This window comes from Ovis aries, chromosome 5 (genome assembly GCF_016772045.2).
Source record: "Ovis aries strain OAR_USU_Benz2616 breed Rambouillet chromosome 5, ARS-UI_Ramb_v3.0, whole genome shotgun sequence".
In the NCBI taxonomy this organism is placed as follows: domain Eukaryota; kingdom Metazoa; phylum Chordata; class Mammalia; order Artiodactyla; family Bovidae; genus Ovis; species Ovis aries.
Genome location: NC_056058.1, coordinates 57,599,076 through 57,620,171, shown reverse-complemented (window position 1 = coordinate 57,620,171; position 21,096 = coordinate 57,599,076). Strand labels below are relative to the sequence as shown.

The 21,096-nt window shown below is 39.3% G+C and overlaps 1 protein-coding gene across 32 annotated transcripts in view; it reads right to left on the bottom strand.

Moving 5' to 3' along the window:
* FBXO38 (F-box protein 38) overlaps nucleotides 1-21,096 on the bottom strand; it is a 66,935-nt gene that overhangs the window by 13,312 nt on the left and 32,527 nt on the right. For 24 of the 32 annotated variants that reach the window (XM_060416557.1, XM_060416566.1, XM_060416556.1 and 21 more), the window contains 4 exons: nucleotides 19,547-19,689; nucleotides 18,443-18,653; nucleotides 3,249-3,368; nucleotides 1,249-1,428 (listed from right to left, as the gene is read on the bottom strand). In XM_060416557.1, the coding sequence (XP_060272540.1) occupies nucleotides 1,249-1,428; nucleotides 3,249-3,368; nucleotides 18,443-18,653; nucleotides 19,547-19,689 (654 nt within the window). The remainder of the gene's footprint in view (nucleotides 1-1,248; nucleotides 1,429-3,248; nucleotides 3,369-18,442; nucleotides 18,654-19,546; nucleotides 19,690-21,096) is intronic. The other 8 variants (XM_060416571.1, XM_060416560.1, XM_060416569.1 and 5 more) reach the window with 1 other exon arrangement.

The window sequence follows — 21,096 nt, the reverse complement described above, 5'->3', positions numbered from 1 at the left end:
ATATACCCCTGGCTTATTACCTAGGAGCCTTTATTCTCACCCGTTTTTTTTGGCTTTGGACATCTGTTCATTCTCTTCTGCACTCCCACCCCAGAGCCACAATAGTCCATGCCCTAAAATATAATCTGTTTCTGATCTGACTCTTCAACCAGACTAGAGGTTCCGGACAGAGGGAGGGAAATAGAGAGGTCGAGACTTATTCATCTCACCCCTCACAACACCTAACACAGTAACTGTGGGCAGAGTAAGGCTGAATGAATATACAAAAGCATACTTATATTAGGTTTTGTCTGGCTGACACAAAATCTGGTTTCTAAATTCAGAAATTAAACTTTCTAGGAAACATCAGGTTAGTCAGCTGGTCACATGACTTTTCCTAAATGTCAGTGTCCATAAAACCTCCTTTAAACAAGTGTAAAGATAAATCTGAATTTCTTAAAAGGAATAAAGTAAGAAGTGAATAATCAGTTAGTGGTTAGTAAGTTATTCCAAGTCTAAAGAACTCAGCTTACCATACACAGAAATGTGTGTATATTTCAGGTTCGGTGTTAAATGTGTACAAATATATACTAAACATTCAGATACATTAAGGAATAGGGTCTTCAAGGAAAAATGAGTGGACAATTTAAAAAAACCTCATCCTTTGCACAAGATGGTAAGCATATGGTTCTGAGAAATAGAAGGGAAGACCAAGAAAAGAAGTATAAACCTAAAAGTTAACAGAATTAAAGTTTCTTGGTGAGGCAAATGGCAGAAGGTTGTAGACTGGATTTAAAGGGAGACAAGGGATTATAAGAACATACTTCAGGAGTTCCTCAAGCACCAAACTAACCACCACCATTTGCTAAATAAGCACAAGTGGACAGATGACCACCTGGGGAACGGTTGTTCTTCACTGCTCTAGATGACTCGGCTGTCATCTTTTAGGTGAGGCACAGGCCCCTCACTAATCCCTGATACTCTGATGCCACAATTTCCTAAAGCCTCCACTATGGGACTGCCAATCCTCACATCTTCTCTTCCCTGAGCCCCGATTCTACAATATTCTTGTGCTGCACTCGCCCCCGGCAGTGCCACTCAGATTTCCCTCTCTTGCTTGTTCTGCTGCCTTTCTTGCCCCCTGTCACATTTCATAAGGACATGTCAACTGTACCACAAGCTGTGGCAGGGACACAGTATGTAAAGACCAGTGTGTCCGCTCTCATGGTGACTCTCACCAACAGGCCAGAGTGAGACACAGCCTCTCACCTGATAATTCCCTGGACTGCACAGACTCTCCGGTTTTTTCTTCACGCTCAGAGAAACGCCGGGAACCATTCTTAGGAATCCAGACTTCCTGGAGTTCTAGACTGTCTTCTTCATCATCACTCTCTGAGTCATGAACAGTAATTGGGGCTGGTTTTACTACACGCTGAAGACCACTGGGTCCTAAAACAAAGAGCAAAGGCATAACAGTCAATTTTTGCCCATGAACGACTTTCACTCAAAATATTGTTCCAGTATTTTGGGATCAGAGAGATGCTTTGGCTCTATGAAACCTCCCTGATCACTCATTTTCATGCACATACACTCAGATGAGACACTGTGAAAACACTTTAATTCTAAAGCATTATGTAAACATTAAGTATGACTAATATACCACCCAACATTATAAAGGAAATTAAAGTAGAAGAGCATATGGCATCTTCCTTTAAGATCTTCACTGCTGGAAAGAGTCACATAATTATTCTAAAAATAATACTCATTATTATCATTTGAAAAACGGGCTAGATATTTTCCAAATTTTGCAAATGTCTGAATGAAAGCAAGCCTCTGACACCTACAGACCGGTGAGAATTCTGCATTCTTTAAGTACAGGTCTAATGCACTGGATGTCACAGATATGTTCTTGAAAGGCTGGATGCATGCTACAATTTGGTTCTTTGATTATTTATGTAAGAAATGTTTGGGGCTTCCCTGGTGGCTCAGTGGTAAAGAATTTGCCTGCCACTGCAGGAGACATGGATTCGATCCCTGGGTTGGGGAGATCCCCTGGAGTAAGAAGTGGCACCCAATGTAGTACTCTTGCCCGGGAAATCCCAGGGACAGTAGAGCTCGGCAGGCTGCAGTCCATGAGGTCACAAAGAGTCAGACACGACTTGGTGACTAAACAATAACAAAAAATTTTTTGTCTGCTTGGCATTGCACATTGTAAACCTTCAGCTCTTACAACCCACTTTTCTCTGACAAGTGAGGAAACTTTCCTGCCTTTTTCCTGTCATACTGTATAATGCCTGGCACAGCGTAGGCACTCAAGTATTTGTTGAGTGAGCGACTGCATCTGTAAGACACTTAAAACAAGGGTAGTTAAAGATGTTTTCAATTCAAAGGCAAGGTAGCATTTGAACAGACCAGGAGTGAGAAAATTTTAGTTCTCATCTCAATTCTGTTCCTTGATCAATGGCTGAGTGGTCTTGAGTAAACCAGTCAAACTTTTCAAAGAATATTAGTTTCCCTATCTGTAAAGATGAAAGATTATACCAGGTAATCTTTATGGATTACATGACTGCTCTAAATGACCCAGTGCCAAACTGAGACTAGATCTTGTTCTGTTTATTATACCAAATCAACCTCTCCACTGCTTCTTCTCCCCACCAAAATGAAGGGAGAGAATAAGCAGAACATTTAATCAGGTTATTTTCTTATTTATAACTTGAGTGTTTTATTTTCTCTATACACACACATATGTGTATATACCAATAAAGAGGAACTGCTGCCACATTTACAAAAAAATAAAAAACAAACTAATAAGATACACACACACATACACAGAGCAAGAAATAACACAAGCCTAGTCAAAAAAATAGGCAGTGGCACCCCACTCCAGTACTCTTGCCTGGAAAATCCCATGGACGGAGGAGCCTGGTGGGCTGCAGTCCATGGGGTCGCTAAGAGTCAGACACGACTGAGCAACTTCACTTTGACTTTTCACTTTCATGCATTGGAGAAGGAAATGGCACCCCACTCCAGTGTTCTTGCCTGGAGAATCCCAGGGATGGTGGAAGCCTGGTGGACTGCCGTCTACGGGGTCGCACAGTCGGACACAACTGAAGCGACTTAGCAGTAGCAGCAGTCAAAAATAAACAGCATGTAACACATCATTAGCTGTCATGTCAAAAAAAACCCCCATCATTCTCAATGTTTTCCTTTCTTCATTAAAGTCAGGCCCTAGTTTTTAGAACCATGAATGTGGGAAGTCACATGATTACCAGCTTGTTCCTCGTCAACATCCACAGGAATAACTGCCTGACTGTGAGCTGGAGTCTCATGTCCACTCTCGGCCATCACCTCTGCATCTTCTTGCACCATGTCTTCCATCTCATTCAGTGCTTAAACAAAAATAACCACAGTCAAAGTAAAACCAGGGGATGTCTAAGAAAACCACAATGGCAGGCAAAACTGTGGCACCATTAAGAAATGAACAGCCTCATGATCATTAGGCCCTTTCTAAAAGAGTATCATGTAAATGTGCTTCATTCTATCGACATCAACAAGAAGTGTTCAGTTCTATAGGAGGGGAGACCACAGACGGCAAAAGGATTACTTGATAGAAAAAGTCCATCATTTTAAGATGAAAGGATGGAGAAAGGTACAGATGAAAGAAGAAAGCACTTATTTATTCCTGAAGATGTTACCAGGGATGGCTATAAACAGCAACTGTTTGTCTCCCTCTAAGCTATTTGTTTGATGGCAGTGACAGCCAGCTACTGCAAGATCTCATGATCATCTTATAAGCAGTTAGTCTTGTATCTGCCACCTGAACCAGGATGCATTGAGCAAGCAAGCTCAAATTGTTTTTTTCTGCTCTCTAGAGAATATGGTCATATTTTCAGCTCATGTGTAGCAAGGATTATTAAACACAGGAAGTACATTTTTAACATTTTAGCAACATTCAAATGTTTAATCTGCATCTAAGTCTTCTAAGGCTATTAGTGCCTTTCAGTGAATGAGAATGTTTATATTTTTCCAGATGATAAGCACATTGAATAATTTCAGACTGATAAGCTTCAAGATTTTAAAAGATTAAATTCAAATCCCTCAAGTCTGTATTCAAAGCACTCACCCCAGTACCCTCTCACTCCCGACCTCTAAGCTAGGGCACCTGCTCTCAGTTTGAATCAGGACAATACCAGTAGTGTCCTTTACACTTGTAGCATGGCCAGGACCCAGATGGTGGCAGGCTGTGTCTACCCTGTGCACCACTCAACACCTATGGGTGTACCACACTACTGCTATCAAATCAACCAACCATTTGAATGAAATGAAGACACCAACACAGAAGGAAACAAGATACTGTTCCTGAAAGAACTAAAGAATCTATTTAAGGAGACAAGAAAAATTCATATAGTCAACAAAGAAACAAGGTAAAATGTGAGTATGCCAGAAACATACTATTCAGATAAATGCTACTGGAATATACAGCAGAGAGGTCTGAGATTTCAGAGGGACACTGGGGTTTGCTTTGGTTTTGAAAATACACAACAGCACGTTCCCCCTCATGTTTAGCCTCCCATCCCAAACTCTTGCCCAACTCTAGCTTCTACACTTCATTTAGGGCCAGAAAAGGACTGACCTTGTCAAGAAATATTACATGATAAACATCAATCAATTTGCATCTTTTATTCAATTCTCAAGAGCAATTATGAATAGCAGCTAGTAATTAATGTGTACATATACTATGTCTGGCTCTGTGTTAAATGCCCTCATATACATCAGTTATTTCTTATAGCAATCTTATGAGGGTATTACTAGTCTCATTTTTGCAGTTGAGGAAACTGAGGCTCAGAACGGTTAGCAATTTAAGGGGATTTGAAATGAGGTCCATTTCCAAAGCCTGCTACAAAACATGGACGATGAGTAGGTGGAAAATTTATAGTCCCTGCTCTCAGAGAACGCACACCTTCTAGCAGAAATGTCAAGACATATAAAATAAGGTCAAGGCAAGGCAACCTACTCCAGTATTCTTGCCTGGAGAATCCCATGGACCGAGGAGGCTGGTGAGCTGCAGTCCATTCAGTTGCAAAGAGTTGGTCATGAGAGAGCGACTAAGCAAGGCACAATACATACACAGCACAAAACACACTCATTATGTGCTAGAACAGTCCAAGTAAAGGGAACATGGACAAAAAAGCAGTTGTTAAGTCTGTTGGACAGGGAAGGTTTCACTGAGATGGAGTGATATTTCATATATACCAGGAAGCACATAACATTTTCCAGAAGAGTAAGTAGGTCAGTGATAAAAAGAACAGGAGTTTGAGTTGCAGTAAGGGTGTGAAAGAGGAAAGGAGGTTAAAAAGGTAGCCTGGGTCCCAGACTGTGAAAAGTTTAAAACTGCCTCTTATAGGCAGAAGAAAACCACTAGGACAGAACTACAGACTTCCCTGATGGCTCAGAGGGTAAAGCATCTGTCTGCAATGCAGGAGACCTGGGTTTGATCCCTGGGTCAGGAAGATCCCCTGGAGAAGGAAATGGCAACTCACTCCAGTACTATTGCCTGGAAAATCCCATGGACGGAGGAGCTTGGTAGGCTACAGTCCATGGGGTCACAAAGAGTTGGACACGATTGAGTGACTTCACAATCAATCACAATCAAGATTTTCAAAGCTTTCAGCAATTGCTTTTTAGGTTGCCACAATAACCTGTGGAAATACTATAAATACCCCAAAGTTATTTTAAACTTCTTTAATTGCATTCATTCACTGAATATTTATTTAGAGCTTACTACAATGTGTTATTGTTCCTAGGTGCTAAAAGACAGTGGTTATAGTCAATATCTCTAATCTCATGGAGTTTAGTTGGGGAAGAAAAAGATTTTTAGTAAAATTATTTTTTAGTCAACAATAAAAACATCAGAAAATAATATCTTATGCAATGAAACTAAAAGAGGGTGATATAAAAGAGAATGAATTAGTGGCACTTAAATTGGTAAGGTGATTAAAAGGTTCAATAAGTCATAGAAATGTAACACACAGCATGCAGACCATATTTATTAATACTCTATTGCATATTTGAAAATTACTGATAGAAGATCTTAAAATTTCTCATCACAGTAAAAAACTGTAACTATGTGTGGTGATCGATGTTTACTAAACTTAAAGTGATCATTTTGCAATATGTACAAATAATGTCAATTATACCTCAAGTGAAAAAAAAGATTAAGGTGGTAAGGAAAGACACCTCTGAGATTAATATTTAAGCTAAGACCTACATATCAAGAAGAAGCCAGCCATGAAACGATGGAGGGGAGGACATTCTATGAACAGGCAGCAGTCAGTACAACAGTTGGTGCCAGTTTGGCACATTCAAGCACAGTGTGTGAGGTGGGGAGCGGTACAAGGTGAGAACAAGCCAGATTACGCAGCACTTTATGGCCCAAATCAAGAAACTAGATTTATTCTAAGGGAGAGGGGAGCTGTCAGGAAGTTTTACAAAAGGAAGTAACATTGCCTGGTATTTGTTTTTTAAAAATTGCCCTACCTACTCTAAGAACTTATTTTACTGTAAATGCCATTAAAACATTTAGGTAAAAAAAGGTCTGGTACAATGAGGAAGAAGAATGTAGATACACTGGGGAGATGTTTTAGAGACAGTCAACAGAACTTACTGAAGACTCCATGTTGGAGAGAGCAGGTAGATGGTGGTATAAAGCAAAGAAAGGATAATATCTTGGGAAAGACAGGCAAGATGACGGAGGGATAGGATGGGGAGACCACTATCTCCCCAACAAAATCATCAAAAGATCATCTGAATGCTGAGCAACTTCCACAAAACAAATGAATACTGGTGGAGGACACCAGGCACCCAGAAAGGCTGCCCATTCTCTTTGAAAGGAGATAGGACAAAATATAAAAGACAAAAAGAGAGTCAAAAGAGTTAGGGATGGAGACCTGTCCTGGGGAGGGAGCTGCTGTGAAGGAGAAGTTTCCAAATAGCAGGAAACCCTCTCACTGGAGGGTCTGTGGGCAGTTCTGGAATCTCACAGGGCAATATCAGTTCAGTTCAGTTACTCAGTCGTGTCCAACTCTTTGCAACCCCATGAATCGCAGCACGCCAGGCCTCCTTGTCCATCACCAACTCCCGGAGTTCACTCAGACTCATGTCCATCGAATCAGTGATGCCATCCAGCCATCTCACCCTCTGTCGTCCCCTTCTCCTCCTGTCCCCAATCCCTCCCAGTATCACAGTCTTTTCCAGTGAGTCAACTCTTCGCATCAGGCGGCCAAAGTACTGGAGTTTCAGCTTTAGCATCATTCCTTCCAAGGAAATCCCAGGGCTGATCTCCTTCAGAATGGACTGGTAATATAACCAGGAGGGGGAAAAAAAAAAAAACCCACAGAATATGCGCCTAAATGCAACTCCCAGTGGAGAAGTAACCCAGACGCTTGTGTCCGCCACCAGTGAGCAGGGGCTAGACAGGGAGGCTTGGGCTGCATGCTTAGGGTAAGGACCAGGCCTGAATGCCCTGAGGACAATCTGAGGGAGCTAATGTGAGACAGCAACCCAAGCTGTGGGATAGCCACAGAGAGGGAGAGGAAAAAAGAGAGAACTTCCCTGCGAAAGTCTCTAACCTGGCCCTCTCACAGAACAAAGGATTGAAAGAATACCAAAGGAGAGCTAGCTGGCTGCATACAGCCTCTCCCCCACCCCTCCCCCGCCGCCCCCCTGCCAGAGGCAGAGAGGCAGGGACACAACAGCCAGAGCCAGAAGGCAAGGGGCAATCTCGGCCCCAGATACTGCATCCTCCACCAAACTGTGAGCAGGCTCCCAGTTGCTAACCACGTCTCCCTAGGATCCTGGAGGACTGACATCTGCCAGTAGGGTCATAGCCTGAGATCAGCTCCCCAGAGGAGATACAAAGCACACCTGAGACTGCTCTCTCGGCACACCCAGGAAACTGAGTGGCAGGGACCAGGGAGGTGATCAAGATGCACGGTCCACCTGGGACAGTGTGCTCACCAAGCACCTCGTCACCTGAGCTGTTGGGACCTGGGAAGGGCACAAAACACATGCCCAAGTGAGTCTGTGCCCTTGTGGAGTACCCAAGAACCTGAACCTGAGCAGCTTAGACCTGGGAAGTGCATAAAACACAGGGCCAGCTTTGGACAGTATTCCTGCAGAGCAACCTGGAGTCTGAGCAGTGTAGACCCGGAAAACACAGACCACAGTGAGCTGGGGCAAACCCAGTGCGATCCATACACCACGAGCACTCCCCACACATGCCAGTGATACTTGTTTGCAGTGTTCCTCCCTCTCCACAATTGAACAAGTGAGCCTAAATAATGAACACTTTTGCCCCTTTGTGTCAGGACAGAAATTAGACACTGAAGAGACTTAGGAACAGGAAGCCAAAATAAATAAAGAGGCGGAAGTGACTCTGGAAGTGACAGGTGCAACAGATTAAAACCCTGTAGTAAACATCGACGAAGCACTGGAAGGGGCCTACAGAGACCTTGGGAAGTACAAGGGGGAAAAGGAACTATCTGAAACTGAACTCACTCCACACTGCCCACAAGAGCTCCAGAGAAATTCCTAGAAACATTTTTATTATTATCATTAAAACAATTTTTTAAAAGTTCTTTACTATTCCTTTAATTTTCATTTTTATAACCTACTATTACCTTGCAAAAAAGAAATCTTATTTTTAAAGCAAATTTCATATATATATTTTTTATAATTTTTGTGACTGATTTTTCTGTTTTTTTTTTAATATTGTATTTTTGAGAGTTTAACCTCTACTCTAGATTCTTAATCTTTGCTTTTTGGTATTTGTTATCAATTTTGTACTTTTAAGAATCTAATATTCAGTATCCATTTCCACTTGGGGGTGTGATTACTGGCTTGATTGCTCTCTCCCCTTTCGACTCTCCCTTTTCTCCTCCACATCACCTCTATCTCCTCCCTCTCCCTTCTCTTCTCTACTTAACTCTGTGAATCTCTGGGTGTTCCGGGTTGTGGAGAACACTTAGGGAACTGATTACTGGCTAGACTGCTCTCTCCCGTTTTGACTCCCTGTCTTCTCCTCCTGGTCACATCTACCTCCTTCCTCCCTCTTCTCTTCTCCATGTAACTCTGAACCTCTCTGGGTGTCCCTCACTGTGGAAAATTATTTCACCATTAACCTAGATGTTTTATCATCTTTGCTATATGGATGGAGAAGTCTTGAGGCTATTTTAAGAACAAGACTGAAAGCCAGAGGTAGGAGGCTTAAATCCAAAACTTGAGAACACCAGAGAACTCCTGATTCCAGGGAACATTAATAGACAAGAGCTCATCCCAAACCCTCCATACCTACACTAAAACCAAAGCTCCACCCAAGAGCCAACAAGTTCCAGAGCAACTCATACCACACTAATTCTCTAGCAACACAGGAACATAGTCCTGAGCATTAAAACATGGGCTGCCCTAAGCCTTGCCAAATCCATAGACACTTCAAAACTCACTACTAGACACTTCACTGCACTCTAGAGAAAAGAGATCCAGCTCTACCCACCAGAACACAGAAGCAAGCTCCCCTAACCAGGAGAGCTTGACAAGCCACTAGTCCAATCCCACCCACAGGGAGCAAGATCCACAATAAAGAGGAATCATAAACTTCCAGCCTACAGAAAGGCCACCCCAAAAACAGCAATCTAAACAAAATGAAAAGGCTGAGAAATATTCAACAGGTAAAGGAACATAATAAATGCCCACCAAACCAAACAAAAGAGGAAATAGGGAGTCTACCTGAAAAAATTCAGAATAATGATAGTAAAGATGATCCCAAATCTTGAAAACAAAATGGAGTAACAGATAAATAGACTAGAGATAAGGATTGAGAAGATACAAGAAATGTTTAACAAGAACCTAGAAGAAATAATACAGTCAATCATTAGTGAATAATACAATAACTGAGATCAAAAGCACTCTGGAGGGAACAAACAGTAGAATAACTGAGGCAGAAGATAGGATAAGTGAGGCGGAAGATAGAATAAATGAAGCAGAGAAGAGAAAAGAAAAAAGACTTAAAAAAAATGAGGACAACTTCAGAGACCTCTGGGAAAATGTTAAACACCCTAACATTCAATCAGATGTCCTAAAAGAAGACAAAAAGAAAGGGTATGAGAAAAAACTTGAGGAGATAATAGTTGAAAATTTCCCTAAAATGGGGAAGGAAATAGCCACCCAAGCCCAAGAAACCCAGAGTGTCCCAAACAGGATAAACCTAAGGTGAAACACCCCAAGACACATATTATTCAAATTAATGAAGATCAAACACAAAGAGCAAATATTAAAAGCAGCAAGGGAAAAGCAACAAATAATACACAAGGGGATCCCCATAAGGGTAGCAGCTGATCTTTCAACAGAAACTCTTCAGGTCAGAAGGGAATGGCAGGACATACTTAAAGTCACGAAAGAGAAAAATCTACAACCCAGATTACTATACTCAGCAAGGATCTCATTCAAATATGAAGGAGAAATCAAAAGCTTTACAGACAAGCAAAAGCTGAGAGAATTCAACACCACCAAACCAGCTCTTCAACAATTGCTAAAGGATCTTCTCTAGAGAGGAAACACAGAAAAGGTTTATTATAAACTCAAACCCAAAACAACAAAGTAAATGGCAATGGAGTCATACTTATCAATAATAACTTTAAATGTAAATAGGCTGAAGGCCCCAACTAAAAGACAAGGACTGGCTGAACAGATACAAAAACAAGACCCCTATATATTCTGTCTACAAGAGACCCACCTCAAAACAAGGGACACATACAGACTGAAAGTGAAGGGCTGGAAAAAGATATTTCATGCAAATGGAGACCAAAAGAAAGCAGGAGTATTAATACGCATATCAGATAGAACAAACTTTGAAATAAAGGCCATGAAAAGAGATAAAGAAGGACATTACATAATGATGAAAGGATCAATCTGAGAAGAAGATATAACAATTATAAATATATATGCACCCAACATAGGTGCACTGCAACATGTAAGGCAAATGTTAACAAGTATGAAAGGGGAAATTAACAATTAACCTGTTAATAGTGGGAGACTTTAATATGCCACTCACACCTATGGACAAATCAACCAAACAGGAAATTAGGAAGGAAACACAAACTTTAAATGATACAGTTAGATCTAATTTATATCTGTAAGACATTTCACCTCCAAACAATGAATTTCACCTTCTTCTCAAGTGCACACGGAACATTCTCCAGGATAAATCACATCCTGGGCCATAAATCTAGCCTTGGTAAATTCAAAGACATTGAAATCATTTCAAGCGTCTTTTCTGATCACAATGCAGTAAGATTAGAGGTCAACTACAGGAAAAAACTATTCAAAATACAAAAATATGGAGGCTGAACAACACGCTTCTGAATAACCAAAAAATCATGGAAGAAATCAAAAAAGAAATCAAAATATGCAAAGAAACGAATGAAAATGAAAACACGGCAACCCAAAACCAGTGGGATTCAGTAAAAGCAGTGCTAAGGAAAAGGTTCATAGCAATACAAGCTTACCTCAAGAAACAAGAGAAAAATCAAATAAATAACCTAACTTTATACCTAAAGCAACTAGAAAAAGAAGAAATGAGGAACCCCAGGGTTAGTAGAAGGAAAGAAATAATAAAAATTAGGGCAGAAATAAATGCAAAAGAAACAAAAGAGACTATGGCAAAAATCAACAAAACTAAAAGCTCGTTCTTTGACAAGATAAATAAAATAGACAAACCATTAGCCAAATTCATCAAGAAAAAAAGGGAGAAGAATCAAATCAACAAAATTAGAAATGAAAATGGAGAAATCACAACAGATAACACAAAGGATCATAAGAGACTACTATCAGCAACCACATGACAATAAAAAGGACAACTTGGAAGAAATGGATGAATTCTTAGAAAAGTACAACCTTCCGAAACTGAACCAGGAAGAAATAGAAAATCTTAACAGACCAATCACAAGCATGGAAATCGAAACTGTAATCAAAAATCTTCCAACAAACAAAAGCCCAGGACCAGATGGCTTCACAGGTGAATTCTACCAAAAATTTAGAGAAGAGCTAACACCTATCCTACTGAAACTCTTTCAGAAAACTGCAGAGGAAAGTAAACTGCCAAACTCATTCTATGAGGCCACTATCACCCTAATACAAAAACCAGACAAAGATGCCAAAAAAAAAAGAAAACTACAGGCCAGTATCACTGATGAATGCAGATCCAAAAGTCCTCAAAAAATTCTAGCAAACAGAATCCAACAACATATTAAAAAGATCATACGTTATGACCAAGTGGGCTTTATCCCAGGGATGCAAGGATTCTTCAATATTCACAAATCAATCAATGTGATATACCACATCAATTGAAAGATAAAAACCATATGATTATCTTAATAGATGCAGATAAAACCCTCCAGAAAGCAGGCACAGAAGGAAAACAACTCAACATAATAAAAGCCATATATGATAAAACCACAGCAAACATTATCCTCAATGGAGAAAAACTGAAAGCATTCCCCCTAAAGTCAGGAACAAGACAAGGGTACCCACTCTCACCACTACTATTCAACATAGTTTTGGAAGTTTTAGCCACAGCAATCAGAGAAGAAAAAGAAGAGGAATCCAAATTGGAAAAGAAGAAGTAAAACTCTCTTTGCAGATGACATTATCCTCTACATAGAAAACCATAAATACACCACCAGAAAATTACTAGAGCTAATCAATGAATATAGTAAAGTTGTAGGATATAAAATTAATACACAGAAATCCCTTGCATTCCTATACAGTAACAGAAAAAACAGAAAGAGAAATTAAGGAAACAATTCCATTCACCATTGCGAGGAAAATAATGAATCAATCTAGCTAAAGAAACAAAAAAGATCTATATATAGAAAACTATAAAACACTGATGAAAGAAATCAAAGATGACACAAATAGTTGAAGAAATATACCGTGTTGATGGATCAGAAGAATCAATGTAGTGAAAGTAAGTATAAACCCAAAGCAATCTATAGATCAATGCAATCCCTATCAAGACACCAACAGTATTTTTCACAGAACTAGAAAAAGTAATTTCACAATTTGTATGGAAATACAAAACACTTCAAATAGCCAAAGCAACCTTGAGAAAGAAGAATGCAACTGGAGGAATCAACTTGCCTGACTTCAGACTATACTACAAAGCTACAGTCATCAAGACAGTATGGTACTGGCACAAAGACAGAAATATAGATCAATGGAACAAAATAGAAAGCCCAGAGATAAATCTATGCACCTATGGACACCTTATCTTTGACAAAGGAGGCAAGAATATACAATGGAATAAAAACAATCTCTTTAACAAGTGGTTTTGGGAAAACTGGTCAACCACTTGTAAAAGAATGAAACTAGAATACTTTCTAAAGCCATATACAAAATAAACTCAAAATGGATTAAAGATCTAAATGTTAGACCAGAAACTATAAAACTCCTAGAGGAAAACATAGGAAAAACATTCTCTGACATAAATCATAGCAGGATCCTTTTAAGCAAAAATAAACAAATAGGACCTAATTAAACTTAAAAGCTTTTGCACAACGAAGGAAACTATAAGCAAGATGAAAAGACAGCCTTCCGAATGGGAGAAAATAACAGTAAACCAAGCAACTGACAAAGAATTAATTTCAAAAATATACAAGCAGTTCATGCAGCTCAATAACAGAAAAATGACCCAATCAAAAAATGGGCCAAAGAATCAAACAGACATTTCTCCAAAGAAGACATATAGATTGGCTAATCAACAAATGAAAAGATGCTCAACATCACTCATTATCAGAAAAATGCAAATCAAAACCACAAGAGGTACCATCTCACACTGGTGAGAATGGCTGCCATCAAAAAGTCTACAAACAATAAATGTTGGAGAAGGTGCAGAGAAAAGGGAACCCTCTTACACTGTTGGTGGGAATGCAAACTAGTACAGCCACTATGGAGAACAGTGTGGAGATTTCTTAAAAAACTGGAAACAGAACTGCCATACGACTCAACAATCCCACTGCTGGGCATACACATTGAGGAAACCAGAACTTAAAGAGACACATGTACCCCAGTGTTCATTGCAGCACTGTTTATAATAGCCAGGACATAGAAGCATCCTAGATGTCCACTGGCAGAGAATGGTTAAGAAAGCTGTGGTACATATACACAATGGAGTATTACTCAGCTATTAAAAAGAACACATTTGAATCAGTTCTAATGAGGTGGATGAAACTGGAGCCTATTATACAGAATTAAGTTAGAAAGAAAAACAACAATACAGTATACTAATGCATATATATGGAGTTTAGAAAGATGGTAACAATGACCCTATATGCGAGACAGCAAAAGGGTCACAGATATAAAGAACAGACTTTTGGAGTCTGTGGGAGAAGCCGAGGGTGGAATGATTTGAGAGAATAGCACTGAAGCATGTCTACTGCCATATGTGAAATAGATCACCAGTCCAAGTTCGATACATGAAACAGGGCACTCAATGCCGGTGCACTGGGACAACCCTGAGGCATGGGATGGGGAGGGAGGGAGGTGGGAGGGGGGTTCAAGATGGGGGACACATGTACACCCATGACTGAGTCATGTCAATGTATGGCAAAAACCACTACAATACTGTAATGTAATTAGCTTTCAATTAAAATAAATTATTAAAAAAAGAAAAGAAAGGATAATATCTCAATAGATGTCTTTGGTAATTAAATGAGATGATGGTACTTTGGGGCTAGGGAAGTTGTAAGTGATTCTTGGTTTTGATTTTTTTGTTTCAAAGTATTTTACCATTGGGAAGTACATCTTTTTCAGAACAATTTTAACTTACAGAAACTACGTAAGCTATCTTTTAATCAAATATCAATGCTTACCAAACATTCTGTTCAGGTGAAATGTTGTTTCAGTTATTAAAAAAAATACTGTTACCTAATATAACCATAAACCTTGATGGAGCTGACCTAGTTTTACAGATACATTAACTGGTCTCTTTTACATATAAATTTGAGAACCACTGTCCAGAATAAATGCTGCAGAGCAGTTTCACTTAGTTGCTAATTTGCAGCGGTGGTAGTGAGGGAATGGAGTGGCACCCCACTTTTGAAAGCAGTAAATACATGGGATTTATTTTAAATCCAGATAGAAAAACAGTTAATGATATATAAATAAAACTATGCTTTACACTTATAATTACTTCAAAAGTAATCATATGTAAATAACTTGGCAAAATGCTTTAGCAATTACAGAGGCATGATTTTGACAGATGATAATATTGCTAGACAATGAGAATTGTTAAAAAATATGGATATCTCCTGTTTTACAGTGCTGCAAAATGAAGGTAATGAACTGAGATTTTCAGTTAACATAAAATGAAAGTGAAAGTGAAGTCGCTCAGTCGTGTCCAACTCTTTGCAACCCCGTGGACTATAGCCAGCCAGGCTCCTCTGTCCATGGGACTCTCCAGGCAAGAATACTGGAGTGGGTTGCCATTTCCTTCTCCAGGGGATCTTCCCAACCCAGGGATTGAACCCGGGTCTCCTGCATTGCAGGCAGACACTTTATCCTCTGAGCCACCAGGGAAGCTAAGTAGTTCACAATAAAGCATTCTAAATCTGTTTACCAGTTTTGGAAGTGCAAATCTAAGATAATATCCATAACCAAATTATTGAATCTTGGTAAATTTAACAGTACTCTGTATAACAATGAAAACATTTTTGTTGGAGTCATCTATTACTTTCATGATAATTTTCACTAAAAAAACACCATATTTTATGTCAGTGGTTTATTAGCAAAGACACTTAACTTATATAAATTAAATGGCCTTTAAAATTTTACAGTGCCCTTCCTTGACAGGCAATTATTTCATGCAAGCTATTAAGTTAAATACAACAAGGCAACAGGGTGAGTGAATCTACTTCATTCTAGCACTAATCCAAAAGTCCATTCATGAAAAGTTCTAAAATTCTACAGTGAGTAAAGTCGACATGCGAACATTTCAAACTAATGTTTAAAATATTGTTATGTTGGTACTTAAGGAGTACAAGCATTAATATTAGTCATTTCAACTAACATTCATTCATGATCCCTTTTATTTTTAATCCCAATTTATGTTTTTTTTAATCCCAATTTATGGGTTTTTTTAATCCCTCTTTATGGTTGTTTTTTTTTTTTCTGTTGTTTCTTTTACTTGAATTTTTTGTACTTCTAGTTTTGATCAACAGTCACATGCCCTTTCTCCAGGTCTTTTTTCTTTGGTTGTGTCTTGTGGCTTGTGGGTGCCATCCAAGAATGGAACCTGGGCCAAGGCAGTGAAAGCGCTGAGTCCTAACCACCAGACCGCCAGGGAATTCCCCACGTCCTTATTTTTTATTTAAAAGAATTAACCTGACATGTGGGTAATAATAAATACACATAAATATAGCATGAAGTTGGAAGGACCCATGGAGCCTAATGTTTCATGCCAATATTCACTTCTCTAAAAACCTGCCACCATCTTTGGTATTCTTAGGTTTCCTCTTGTTGAGGCTGTTGAGTTCCTCAATCTTGGCATTTTTGTCACTAACTCCTTAACTTCTCAGCATTTGAAGATAACACATTTGACAAATTTGGTACCTCAAGTTATTTGTTTTGTAACTATATCTCATATCTATTGAACCTTAACTTCAAATGTCAGTGGACTTAAGTTTCATTGTTCTTAAATTGAATGCAGTATTCTTACATATGTTTTGGTTCACGCTGCATCAATATATGACTTAACAATGAAAGGCATCCCCTATTCTATACCAAGAAGCCAATGGCCATGTAACTTTCTAGTGGATTCTATACTCTGTCTAGTACATCAGCTCCAAACACAACTGGGTTCGTAGGATTTGGGGAGTGCTGCACTTCAAGTACTGCCCCAGTTTCCTACAGATGGTCAGTGTTCTCTGAAGTCCAGATCTTTGTGATGGCACACAAGGACAAGAAGGCAAAGAAACAACAGCAGACTCCACACTCCACTCCTTAACCCCTAGCACTTACTGGCTCTGCACTTTTTTTGTGTGTTTTAGGAGAGATTTAGCCAGAAGTTTGAAATGCCTAAAAGTACTCCTGTGGAAATCAGAAGTATGAAGTTGGATATAACTGCAATTACTTTAAAAAACAGAAATATCAAAGCTGAAAATAAAGGTTAGAATTCAACTGTATATAGTTGGCACTGAAGCCATGAGACTGGATAAGCTTATAGAAAGAAAAAGGGAGAGAAGGACAAGAGTGGAGGACAGGAGGTGGTACAAGTGAAGGAACCTGAGGAGGCATGTCCAGTGAGACAGGAGGACAAATCAGGAAAATGGTTTCAGAAAGGCCAAGAGAAACAGATACCTCAGGAAGATAGAAGTGGACAACAGTGACCAATGCAGCTGAGATGAGATGTCAGAGAAGATGCAAGTGGAGAAAAGATCACTGGCCTTTATACAAGAGCCACTGGTGACTTTGCCAAGAGCCAGAATGGAGCATTCTCTATAGAGAGAAGAATATGTAGGGTAGGGAAGTGAAGACAATGCCTACAAATGAGTCTTAGGTCAGGACCTGCATATACAGAGTGATCTTAAAGGAAATTATACACAGAATACTTTCGTTATGGAAGTAATGAACACACCGGGGCACCCTATTTTCATTAATTACTCTGTCCAAGAGAATAAGGGGCAACAACCAAAAAAGTGGCTAAAAGAGATTCCTTTTCCAGTTCTTAAGTGTCAGCTGAGAAACTGGAACATCTGTAAGGAAACAATTTCACTCCATTCTCACTCATTAATATGGGCGGATGAAGCCTAATAACACATGGGGTGGCAGAGAGCAGGAGTTCAGTCAGTATCAAAGAATTGGATGGATAGTTACATAAGTGAAATCCCATAGGTCCTTATTAGCTCATGTGCTTAATTTTCTGGGTGGTTTTGAAGACTTAATAGTGAGAGGTGTGTGAAGGGTTTCCAACAAAATGTCTAGCACACGTCTGGTATTCATTTTTCCAATTCCTGGTACATCCAAAAATTGTCTCCACACTCAAGTTCAATGGTGAGAGAGAATATCTATTGTTTAGCAAGATACTGAAGATGCTTCTTCACCCAAATCCTGACAGCTAAATCTCCATTCAGCCAGGCTTCTCAGGCTCACCACACCTAATTCTCACGGCATCTGAGTCCTTCCCTTTCTGTAAGTACCTCCAATAGATTCTATGGACAAGAGGCATCACAAAGACAACTTTGAAACAAGCAAGCAGACAGGCCAATTCCATCCACCCACCAGCTGCTCTGGTAGCGAGGTTCCCCAGTGTGCAAAGTGACACACCGAAATGGGGGAGGAGACAGGAGAGTCAGAGAAACAGGCCCCAAAGGAAACCCGCCTCTCTCTGGAGCTCACAAAAGCTCTGGGTTACCGTCGGCTGCAAACTGCTGCTCTCCTGGCTGCAAGTCTTGCCGGAAGTCATTCTCCTCATCTGAGTCATCTGGGTGATGGTGGTTGTTGTCGTGGATGTTGGCATTATTCTGGGCATTATTATCATTGTCATTGTTGGAGTTCTGATTGCTAACAAGGGCCGAGGAAACCCCAATTCCTGTGCCTGCACTCAGACCAACCCGAGCACAGCCCTGAAGCAAGACGAAACCACATGCTTATTAATTTGGATTAGAATAAAACACTAGTTTTAATATTCCTTCATTTCATCTTTACATAGAATACTTATATAGCACTTTATGAAATACTTTCACCTATTCATAAAGAACCTCATTTAAGACCCACAACACCTCAAGTAAGACAAAGTTATTAGTCTTGATTTACAGATGATGACATGCACAATGGGAAGGGATCCGCCCAACAGTACATGACCAGTATGTGGTACAGCTGAGACTTGAAACCCAATAATTTGTCCTCAAGCCCTGAGTTTTCCCTACTATATAGCACCGCTGAACTTTCCCTACTATACGGCACTGCTTCAACAGTGAGGGTATAACCATTAAGAATTGACAAGAGAGAACCTAATTCATTGAAACATTAAGTTTCTATTACAATAAGTTAAGATTCTACATACATTAAGAAGTTTCAAAATAACATTTTGTACAACTGGGCAACTTCAGATTTCCCCAGATATGCGACTGAATAGAAAAAGTAGCAGCAAAAGAACACATCCAAAATAAGTTCCTAATCCTTACTTCTATTTTGGGTTCCTAATTCGAGATCTACTCTTTCAACTAACTACTCTAGGTAATAATTTTTGCTTTAGCTCAGATTTCCACCTTTGCTCTTATCTTAACTTTATAAACCTGATGGAGACAGCTTTCCACTTACTTTTTTCTTTATCTGGAAGCCCCTTAGTATTCACTCACAAGAACATATGGCCATCCATTATTATAACCTTTATGCCTTCCTTCACTGAGGCTGGCGGTAAAAAGTCATATTATATCATTTGTAAAGGCATATCATTAGGGAAAAAAATTACTTAGGTTGTTTTCTTGATTACAAAACTCTCTCAAATGTGACTTACTTTGGGTGGTTCACGAAACATTTGGTCCAGTGAAATAAACTCCAGGCTGGGCAACAATTCAATAAACTGGCCGAAGGAGTCCAGCTTCAAAGCATGGCAACGCACTAAGTTGATATCAACCAATCGAGTCCACCTTGAGTGGTCTGTTGAAGAAATGACATGGCCAGAGAAAATATGTAACTAACACTTTCTCCATTACTCATGAATTTTGCCATAGGTCACAAAGACTTTCAAACCCATTTTCTTTGTGTAAATTTTATATTATTTCATGATCTCTACCACTTAATGACTCTAAACTATGATGTCTCCTTACCCAGTTTTACAAGAACCAGATGGATTGGAAATCATTAACTTGAAAGTAAGTCTGTCTTTGTTTAAATGTGATTCACTTAAAACCTACATGCCTATTTAACAACAGGACACTAGTTAAAAGAAATGTTGGTGTATTCCTTTAATAAAACATTATGCAGCTACTAAAAGAATGAAGAACTGAATAAGCTTGCTAACATGGAGAGCTCTCCAAAATATTCTCAGTACAAAATACAAGTTACAGGACAATGTATATACATAGTAAGGTCCTTCTGTATACATAAATCATTTTTAAATGCTATACATGTATAGGCTGCAAATGCACAAAATAACCTGTCCAGAAGAATACACAAGAAACCATTGATGGTGGTTACCTTTGAGAAGAGGAGGCCTTTCATTTTGTACCTTTCTGTACTGTTTGATACTGTTTATCAAATGCATGTATTACTTTTAGTTTTTAAGTGTTAACAGGAATTCTGAGTGATGGGATTATAGGCCATTTTTTATTTTCTTCTTTATACTCTTCTGTATTTAAGAAAACAAACAAACCAAAAACCCAATAAATGTTATTTTTTAAAAGTGATCTATGCCGGCTACAATCTAAAGTTTGTACTTTCCAATAGCTTCCTGGTGCAGCTGGGCAAGGGGTAGAACTTCTCTTCTCATGGGTGAGACATGGCCATTCTAATGAGTGATCTTAGCAGAAGCTCAGGAACCCTGCAGTAGGTCTGGAGGTGGGTTTTGTGTGGAGCTGTAGTATCCGTGTGTGATGGCTCAGACAGCTGTCAGGGTTGGTTTGCAGCTGTCAGTGAGAGGGCCTGGTTTGGTACGAGGGTGTCAAAATGAAAAGTCTCTAGCTCTGACTTTATTAAAGGCTTGTGAATTTAGGTATTTAACAAGTGCCTTAAAAAAAATAAATAGCATTACTCTCTTGCGAGGGACAGGGAGCGGAATAAAACTTCTCTCATAAGGAAAAATACCAAGAGCAAAAGTCACACTTCTGTACCCAAGGGATCAGGCAGGCAGATATCATCTGAAGTAGCCTAAAATTTTAAGGTAATAGAAAATTTCACTACATGTTTAGTATGTCACTTAATTGAAGCTTTAAAAATACATACATACCTACTTTGTCTGTTCAGATGATATGCCATTTTAAGGTAACACAGAGAAAACAACCATAATATCCCAGGCAACAATTCCTAAGCTTAATTTTACATGCCCGGCCCAAAGAAAAACATGTA